Source organism: Staurois parvus, unplaced genomic scaffold (genome assembly GCF_062004578.1).
Source record: "Staurois parvus isolate SC_StPar_1 unplaced genomic scaffold, SC_StPar_1.0 ptg001037l, whole genome shotgun sequence".
NCBI lineage: Eukaryota > Metazoa > Chordata > Amphibia > Anura > Ranidae > Staurois > Staurois parvus.
In genome coordinates this window covers 1,152,998-1,163,517 of record NW_028318833.1, presented here as the reverse complement: position 1 = coordinate 1,163,517, position 10,520 = coordinate 1,152,998, and the positions used below count along the sequence as shown (strand labels likewise).

Genomic DNA, 10,520 nt, shown 5'->3' with positions numbered 1-10,520 from the left:
CTGCATTAGTTTTCTGTTAGGCTTTCTTTCCTTTATTTTGCCTGGTGATCCGACCAGTGAGTCTGTTGTTTTTAAACTGAACAAGCGGGCTGGCCTGAGTATTTAAAAAAACTGCTGATCTACTGGGATTTTCACACACAACCATCTCTGGGGTTTACAGAGAATGGTCCGAAAAAGAGAAATTATCCAGTGAGCGGCAGTTGTGTGAAGGAAAATGCCTTGTTGATTTCAGAGGTCAGAGAAGAATGGGCAGACTAGTTGCTATGACATTCAGATGGTAGGGTCAGAATTTGACAAAAACAACATGAAAGCATGGATCCATCCTGCCTTGTATCAACGGTTCAGGCTTGTGGTGGATCCATCCTGCCTTGTATCAATGTTCCAGGCTGGTGGTGGTGGTGTCATGGTGTGGTGCATACATCCTGCCTGGTATCAATGGTTCAGGCTGGTGGTGGTGGTGTCATGGTGTGGGGGATCCTTCCTGCCTTGTATCAATGGTTCAGGCTGGTGGTGGTGGTGTTATGGTGTGGGGGATCCATCCTGCCTTGTATCAATGGTTCAGGCTGGTGGTGGTGGTGTTATGGTGTGGTGGATCCATCCTGCCTTGTATCAATGGTTCAGGCTGGTGGTGGTGTCATGGTGTGGGGGAGATTTTCTTGGCACTTGCAAGGTGGACCCAATAAAGTGGCCGGTGAGTTTATATGACAGCTTCCTGCCGTCAATGGTTCCTAAGGAAGCAAATGGTGGCATCACCTGGATGTGGACAGGACAGCAAAGGGATGAGGATAGCAGTGACATCACTGCTCAAATATGGTCACTGACAATTTTTGTCCAATGTTGTTACTATTCTCACCCCTCAGGGAGCTGTCAATCAATAAGCTGTACTATCAGGATGCTTTGTCAAGGGGGTTCCCCGAGGAAAGATACCCCTCCATGTTGACAGCATGTGGTCAGGAAGGATTTAGAAGGAGGGGCCACACACTCATCCCTCCTTTCCTGTCCAGGGTGCTGGGATTAAGGGTCTGTTGTGTGTTTTTAGGGCAACCTTGTGCAATTTTTTTTTGCATGAAGATTTTCCTTATTGTCCAAACACGACCTGAAAGGTCTGGTATGGAATTTAAGGGGTGACCTCCTACTTTTGTTTATGTGTAGTACCCCCTAACAATACATACCAGATTCAAAGGATCTAGTATGCATTATGGGAGGGAACTCTACATAAATAGTTTTTTTAATTTGTGGTTTAGGACGTGCTATACCAAAAGTGACATTTACTAAAAAAAAAGATACAGTGTAACTTGCCAGCAATATATATTTGATATGACATTAGATTAATATTTTAGGTGACCTTTGGAGGGGTCTAGGCATTGTTTATTCATTTTTTTTTATAGAAGACAGACAGGAAAGGCCATTTGCCAACCATTTAAAAAACATTTTTCTTTTGTAAAGTATGTTAGTTTATCAAAAAATGCAATGCTCCCAGACAATGTTTGCAGTGGTATATATTCCCCAGGGCAGTGATTGTCCCCACCCCCTTTCCCCTTTTTGATATTTGTTTGACAACCCAATGCCTATAGGCCCAGAAAATGGGCATTTTTTTAATTTGACACATTTGGCTCCCATTGATTTCAATAGGGTTTGGCATTGGAACTCCATTGAATTTTGCCAAACACTGCTCAAACCTGAACAGGCCAGTCTGAGTCAACCCCCATTTTTATATAGCTGATTCCCATCCACAAACTTAAGTTGTCAACACATGTAATAGGAATACATAATTCCAAACCAGGAAAATGAATCATATTTATTGCATAAATGTCAAAACCTTCACAATGGGGAGTAAATACTGCCATCAAAGATAAAATCAGTAGCACAAATGGGTGACTTTGTTTCGGATACATGTCTACCAACATTTATTTATTTATTGCCAATGAAGATTTATTGAGCATTGAAAAACATAAACATAGACAAACGCATGGGTTGTATCGATACAAGTTTGCTAGAAGCATCTAGCCTTCTAATGAGAGTCAGACACAAAGAAAAGAAAAAAAAAACTTGGCATGGAAGTTGAACACAGAAGAATGAGGACCAACATTTATACCTGTACATTGGATACAAGATGGTTTAAAATATCACACAGAAAGAACAAGCACTGTACATGGTGTATATAATTCTAATATGGAATCCCATGCATCTACGCATTTCTCAGGTCTTGCCCATTTCTTCAGGACAAGGTAAACCAGAATACTATTAACAGTAACAGAGTTTATCTGAATGTCAATAGGAGTACAGTGTGATCAGTATCCAAGAATCATTCCATTAATGTCGTTATATGAAGAAAATAAAATGCACATGTCCGTCCACCATTCAAATAGCAGGGGCACCTCTCCTGCTGGACAAAAGGCCTCAAATTTTGCTCTCTGTGGGGCTACCTGGTGCTTCAAAAATGGATATAAAACCTACTCAGAATGTTACTGGTTAGATGATATATTTAGCAAAATGTCCGAATGAAATATATAAAAAAGAGAAAGGTGTATTTAATGGTGTTTTACTGGAAGCAGATGGGGGTATATCAGATCAGCTCCTTAGTTCATGCATGGCTGCACACAGCTGTATGTCCACAGAGACTTCTGCACTTTTTTAATATATCAGATATTAAGAATTGTTTCCATATGTTTTCCAGCAGATAACAGGCATTAGCATTAAATAAAAACAACATGAGAATAAGGTTACAAAATAGCTCATTCTTTATCATTTTGATGATACCTATATCTATGCAGTGTCTAGGCAGACGTGTTGGTGGGACTAGTTTTTATTTTATGTTTTCTTTTCAGTTCACCTATCACATCAGAAAAGCCTGCATTGTTGGGCTGACTTTCGACACTTTTATGTGCAGATAGCGGCTTAGGACTCCTATTCCCTAATGGTGTATGAAGGCCTTCACCTTCACACAATGAGTCACTATTATCACATAGTTCCTTTGACTTTTCACGGTTAGGTTTTGCCTCAGAACTCTTGTACCCAATCTCAGGAGGTTTATTGTATAAATGGATCTCTGAGAATTTATCAATGGGTGGTTTCTTTGAATTCTCAGAACCGTTCTGTATCTTAGAAGTTTCATTGTTGACTCGGGTGGTTGGGCAGCCTTTGCTAGGCAGTTTCTCTAAAATCTCAGAATCAAACCCTATCTTAGAAGTTTTACTGCAGAATTGGTCCTTTTGGCATTCATCATTGGGCAGCTTCTCAGAATTTTCAAAACTGTACCAAATTGTTGACTTTTCTTTAAACAGTTGTGGCTTAGGTTTGTCAAGGATGCATGTATCAGGAGTCTCATAGATGTTCTCAGTCTGCCATGTCTCTGAGCTCTCAATGCTGGATGGTATTTTTTGACTGTCATAGTATATATGGCAGAACTGTGTCGTGCACAATGGCATCTCAGACTCCTCATTGCTGCTTATGGGGGTTGAACTTTTCCTCATGGACTTAAATTCATCATAGTCATTCCATGTCTGAGGGTCCTCATTGCTGAATGACCCCTCCGGACTGTTGGAGCTCCATGGCTTTAAAATCTCATGTGTGGATTTTGTGTTGAGACTCTTGTCACCATGCAGTGGTTTTGAATATCCAGTTTTGCACTTTGTTTTCTTGGTGTCTTTGAGCTTTTCCTCCAGATTGTGTCTGCCGGGCTGAAGATCAGGACCTCTGTGGGTGCTGCTCCCCTGTAATGCTTTACATATGGGAAACAAATAGGACATGTTTTCATAAGAAGATCACATGACAGGAAACAATGTAAACATTTTTTTTATATGGGCTAGTCCAATTTAAATGGTCAAGCCTATTTTTCCACTTTTATAAAAATAAATGTACTTTTATTTATGATTATCAGTATTTTATTTTATATATTGAGCAATTAAAAAGGTTTTAGTCTATCTAACTATTTTATATGTATTGTAACAAGTTTTATTTTTATTGATTTTTTTTTTTTTTACTTTTTTTCATACCTGAAGTAGAATGGAAAGGTGTCAGATTTTTCAGTTTTGTCATAAGGGCTTTGGTGTTGGCTTTTTCAGTCTTTGAAATGAGAAGTAGATCACAGGCCAGTTTCTCAATAGTAGGCTGAAGCTCCAGGATCCGAACACTCTCCTCATGGCTGCTGTCCTCCACATCATCAATCACCACAATCACATTGTCCCTCCCTGTGGATGCACACAAGTATCAACCATATTAGTCACATTCTTGTTCCATCACTCCTCTCTCTTCCTCCTCTCATTCCCTCCTCCAGAATCACATTTCTTCTACCCCCTCTTCTTCTCTTCTGTTCTCTCCTATAAAACACAGTATCTTCTCCTCTCCTCTCCTCTCCTTCTCTAATCTCCTGGTTTCTCCTTCCCTATAGAACCATATATTCTCCTCCTCCTTCACCTTCACTTTCCTTCCTATGCTTTTCATCCTTTCTCTTCCTTCCTCTTCTCTCAATCCCTCCACTGTTCTTTTCTGTATTGTCTTCTTCCCTCTCCTTTTTTCTCTTCTCCACTCTTCTCCTATCCTCTCCTCCTTCTGGAGTCATATCTTCCTCCATCCTTCCACTCATCCTCTCTTTTCACCTCCTCGCTAAAATTCACTCCCCTCATTTCCTCAACATACCTTCTTCCATCTTCTCCTCACTTCTTCTCTTCTCTTTTCCCCTCTAGAATTAAACATTCCTCTCTCCTTTCCTTCCCTCCTCTCTCTTCACTCCTCTTCTGCTTCTAGAATCATATCTTCTTCCCTCCTCTCTTCTCTTCTCATTTTCTTTCCTCTAGAGTCATATCTTCCTCTCTCATCTCCTTTCTTCTCCCCCTCTCTAGACTCATATCCCCCCTTTCTTTTTCTTCTCCTCTCCTCCTTCTACAATTATACCTTCCTTCTGAAAACCATATCTTCTTCCCTCCCCTCCTATCTTTTCCTTTTCTCTCCTTCCCTCTAGAATCATTTCTTCCTCACTCTTCTCTTTTTCTCCTTTCTCATCCTTTCTAGAATTCCATCTCCCCCCTCTGAACCTACCCTCTCTTCTTCTCCTCTCCTCTCCTCTCCTCTATTTTCCTTCAATCTATATATCCATCAGTCTATCTTTCTCTTCATCTGTCAATCTTTTACCAAGTAACTGATTCAGGTTGTCCAGTTCCTCATCGTAGAGTGATTCCGGCATATCGGTGATGTTGATTCGTCCTCTGTTCTTGGTGTGATATATGAGCCCCAAAGAGCACTGAGATGCGCCATCAATAAACTGCTGAAATCCTCTATTGGATATGATGGTGGACCTCACATCCTGAACACAATCACTGAAGTCCCTCGATGATAAAAGTGTCACCAGCCAGGAATAGTCAGCTTTGTCAGATCTGGAGAATATGCCAACTGAGTGTTTCATTTCTGCTCTCCTCTGGTTGAAAATATATAAGAAGGGAAATGTTCAACTAGATATTGGCCTTAATATTTTTTTTCTATTGTTATGGACATGCACAAGACCTTCAAAGCTGAAATTCATTTCTGCTTATATTTTGCCTTTCCCTAGTTCCTCCCATCCCTGCTTCCTCATCAACAAACTTATGGAAGTTTTAAATAAAGCCTTTCTGCTATCATTACATATTGTTATTTAGACCAAGTGATGTTATCACTGTTTCTCTGTGCTTCTCTATACAAGGCAGGCAGATCATAGCTGGTGGGAGGAGCCAGCAGGATGCTGTGAATAGCTTCCTGAACACATCACAGCGCCCTGTCTCAGTACGCATCTCAAGAACCCTCTACCCTGACGCAAGCAGTGTGCTGGCTCTTGGTAAGAGTTCTGCAAATATCCAAATGTCTTGATGGTCTGGAGGAGCTGGTGTTCCTAGGCACACTGTATTTGCATGCAGACCACCCTAAGGAATGCCCACAGATGATGCTGAGCCTCCATGATTCAAATAGCTGAAATTCAATGAAAGGAAGGGGCTGGATAATCAGGCTAGATCAGGGGTGGGCAAACTTTTTGACTTGAGGGCCGCAATGGGTTCATATATTGGACCCGGGGGCCGGACCAAGAGTAGATGAATGATGTGTATGTGTCATCCATAGTAAGTATAGTAATATTCCCCCATAGTAAGCATAGTAATTAATCCCCCATATAGTAATTCATCCCCCATAGTAATTCATCCCCCATAGTAATTCATCCCCCATAGTAATTCATCCCCCATATAGTAATTCATCCCCCATAGTAATTCATCCCCCCTATATTAATTCATCCCCCATATAGTAATTCATCCCCATAGTAATTCATCCCCCCTATATTAATTCATCCCCCATATAGTAATTCATCCCCCATATAGTAATTCATCCCCCCTATAGTAATTCATCCCCCATAGTAATTCATCCCCCATAGTAATTCATCCCCCATATAGTAATTAATTCCCCCTATAGTAATTCATCCCCCCTATAGTAATTCATCCCCCATATTAATTCATCCCCCATATTAAGTCCCCAAGTCCCCCCTGTGTCAATTCACTTACCTTTGCTCCGCGCGTTCCTCTCGCCGTGTTCCCGCGCCGTTCCGGTGTAGCATGAAAATCTGTCTCCTATGAGGATCTGTCCCCCTTGACGTATCTGCGCATGTGCCATTTCAGGCATTAGCAGCCGATCGGCGATCTCCGGCACATGCTCAGATACGTCGAGGGGGACAGATCCTCATAGGAGACAGATTTTCATGCTACACCGGTCTTCAGGGCGGACTGTGAGAGGAGCCTAGCGGGAGCCTAGCTCCGCGGGCCGGATTAAAAGGTCCGCCGGGCCGTATATGGCCCGCGGGCCGTAGTTTGCCCATTGCTGGGCTAGATGATACTGGACATCATCCAGCCAGGAAATGAGGCTGCCCTTTCTGAATTGCTGCAGCTTCTTATTCACATTGTGGGAAGCTCACAGTGTGCAGCGAACTCAGAGTATACAAGTCCAGGAGAGGAGTCGGCACAACTGTGCAAGCCTGAATGGAAGGTCAGAGTTCAGCTTTACATTAATTCAATGTCATCCTCTGGAATAATTCACATTCATATTATTACAGGCCGAACCAACAACACAGGACTGACAGAGCACTAGGGCTTTTCCTGTTTGCTTTCAGACTGTCTCTCTCTGTCTGATAGAACAATAGAAAAACAGCTCAGAAAACAACAGGCTTTTTTTTCAATAAATTAGATCTATATAATGTTAAACATGTTAAAATTAGCTGCCGAAAATGCAAACATTTATTTACAATATTTTATATTTCCTCGACTAAAATAAAATGTAACAAACATTTTTTTTGTAGTCCTAACCTTAAAATAACACAGACCAATGTTTCAGACATTTTTGAGCTAATTTATAGGAACAGCTTACAGCTTAGTATACTGTATAGCAGGGGTGGCTAACCTGTGGCTCTCCAGCTGTTGTGGAACTACATTTCCCATGAGGCATTGCAAAGATGGGAAGTTACTGACTTGCAGAGGCATGATGGAACTTGTAGTCCTGCAGCAGCTGGAGAGCCGCAGGTTGGCCACCCCTGCTGTATAGCATTAGATATTGGAGTTCAGCAGTGAGGAGAGGCCCAGCGACAACCTAAAACTCCATCCACTCCAATATCAGAGAACTTCCTCCTTGGAATGTACCAAACACAAAGGTGAACTACAAATCACAGGAAAAAGAGTGAGTCCACCCAATGTATAGTTCAAGTCCAATAATGGGATCACCGTAGACAGGCGATGGATAAAGAACTGTTGGGCACGGTATTGGGATTAGCCTGCCAATGGAATGTCATAAAAAGGACCAAAAACAAAAAAAAGTGAACTGTTTCTATTGACTGAACTAGATGGACTCTTTTTTTGAACCTGTAACTATATAACTAAATATAGTGTTCCCATTATTCCCATTAAAGGTCCTGAATGTTCCCATCAAAGTGGTAGTAAAGGCAGAAGGTTTTTTACCTTGCTGTCCCCCCCCCCCCCCCCAAACATACGAGAGCCAAGGCTCTCTCGGCCCTCTCTATTCTCATTGGCTCAGATACAATGGCTCTCGCTGCTGTCAGTCAGAGACAGTGAGGAGGGAGCAAAGGGAGTCTTATGGACACACAGAGCCAGCTCAGGAGCGAGCACGCATGCATGCCCCCATAGCAAGTGGCTTCTATTGGGGGCATTTGGAGGAGGGGAGGAGCAAGGTGCACTGATGAGTGACCTGAGAAGAAGAGGATCAGGGCTGCTCTGTGCAAAAACATTACACAGTGCTCTGTGTAATGGTTCTGCACAGAGCAGCCCTAATGTTTTTTCACAGAGCAGCCTTAATGGTTTTGTACAGAGCAGGTAAGTATAGCGTGCTTGTCCTTTAAAAAAAAAATGATCCCTTAATTTTATTTTAAAACATTAGTACTTATATTGGATGGATCTCAGGGATTAGTGATACAATGTTGAAAACAGAAAGAAAAAAATCAAAGCTAACTTTAGAAAGTATTAATTTATTTAAACAGTAGCTGATTCTCAGTACAGACTCCCAGCAGAGGTAGTGAGTCAGTCAACTATGAATGGATTTAATAAAAGTGCTTGGGACAACATAAATCTGTACATAGACAAACCAAACCAAAACCAAAACCAAACTTAACAAAAAAAAACCCAAAAAACAAAATTAAAGACCACAAAAAGTTAAAAAAGGGGAGGACTCGGTTGACCACCTGGTCTTTTTCTGCCGTTACTCTTCTATGTTTGTTTGTATGTTTCCATGATTTTATATTTAATATCCATTTGATTTTGTTAATAAAATGAAGTTTTATTGAACTAAATAAAAATTCGGTTTTGATACAGGACAGATCAGTGAAGAAATAAATGAATATGCAATCCTTCCATTCAAAGGTTAACCTAATCACTAACTATCATTAATGGTTGCAATCTAGCAAAGTTATCATTTCCATAATTAGAAAGAAATAGATTTTACAAATTGAAGTCACACAACCTACCTGAAACACATCCAGGGGCGGACTGACCATTTGGAAACTCGGGCACTTCCCGAGGGCTCGGGTCAGTAGGGGGCCCCATGAGATGCCCCCTGGTACCTTTTTCATAGGCTTTTTTGAGTTTGGGCAAGGACACAGGGGCCCCATGATCCTCTATTGCCCAGGGGCCCCATGAGTTGTCAGTCTGCCCCTGAACACATCTGTCATCATCTATTTATTACACCTTGGGGGGGTCCCATGTAACAACGTTTTTATCCACGATTCACTCATATTTACATTTCATTTGATTTTTTTTTTTAAGTTTTTTGCCTTCCTCTGGATCAACTGTGGGTATAGGTTTATAACTTTTTTTTTTTTTTAATGGTTGAAATGGATGGACTTTTATCTTTTTTCAGCCAGACTAACCATGTAACTAAGGGAAATTGTGTGAAGTGTCAATGAAAACATTTAAAAATAGACCCTCCCCCCCATATTCTGTTACATTTTTACTTAAAAAAAAAAAAAAAAAAAAAAATATATATATATATATATATATATATATATATATATATATATAACGTAATGCAAGTTAACAATTTATTTTTACCATCACTCAGGGGTGAGACCTCCACTGTTAGGTTCCCAGCTCCTCCCACCTGCTATAACCAAAGGAGTGAGGCTTATGCCTATGAAGTGTATGAAGGTCCCCGGGCATACCCAAATGTTGGGTAAAAAAAAAATTCACCCCACCTTTGTCTGCCCATAACGGAACTATGGGCTCAGTCCGGTCATACCTTTCTTGATGTTGGGGTTCTGGAAGTGGTGTCTCTCAGCAGATTGCCGGTTGTCCTGGTGTGGGTCGTGTCGGATTGCTCTCGTTAGGTGTGTGTCCTTCTGCTGAATATCATGGTATCAATAAATCTTTATAGTGTTACCACCAGAAAGTGGAATTAGAGAGCTGAGCAGCCTGATACAGCGGTGGCTGGGGGTGTTTTTAGTGAGTTCTGTACTTTGTCCCCCTTTATGATCCTGTATTGCAGCTCGTTCCTTGAAATTGCTTTTCCTTGTTCCCTAACCCCTCTGGTTATCCGGCGACCTATGGAATCTCTCTATCATGGTTAGTCTTCTCTTCTAGACAGAACATTTCAGATTGGTCAGAGCACTAACCAGAGCCTGGAGCAGACCTTTCTGCTTTATTCAAACCTTTTCCCAGCCACTTCCTCCCCACTCCCTCTTATACAATCACACAGTTTATAAGGTAGAAATATGATACAGGTCCATCCAGTTCATTCTATGTGTGTGTGATCTTAATTCTACAACAATTCCCATGGCCCTGTATATTCCATATACTTACTGCTCTAACAGTAAAGAATCCTTCCTTGAACTCCGTTCTTCCAACCTCGAATCATGGCAGTGGCAGTATGTAGCAGAGGTAACAAGAGATCCAATATACTGATCAAGTGTATAATCAAGACGGCCCCTCGTGGCACCGGCGGCGTAGCATCCCACCTGCTGTAGCTCTCACTGACGCGTTTCGAGCAACTGCTCATAGGCATAGGGGTGATTGAGG

General features: G+C 41.5%; 1 protein-coding gene across 1 annotated transcript; it reads right to left on the bottom strand.

Moving 5' to 3' along the window:
* Positions 1 to 1,783: 1,783 nt before the first annotated feature.
* On the bottom strand, positions 1,784 to 10,117 carry LOC149441013 (uncharacterized). The gene is made up of 4 exons (XM_089657886.1): positions 9,745 to 10,117; positions 5,131 to 5,413; positions 3,996 to 4,190; positions 1,784 to 3,721 (listed from the first exon to the last, which is right to left on the bottom strand). Exons 2-4 carry the CDS (start codon positions 5,399 to 5,401, stop codon positions 2,778 to 2,780), a joined length of 1,410 nt encoding a protein of 469 aa, XP_089514012.1. The 5' UTR covers positions 5,402 to 5,413; positions 9,745 to 10,117; the 3' UTR covers positions 1,784 to 2,777.
* Between the last annotated feature and the right edge of the window lie 403 nt (positions 10,118 to 10,520).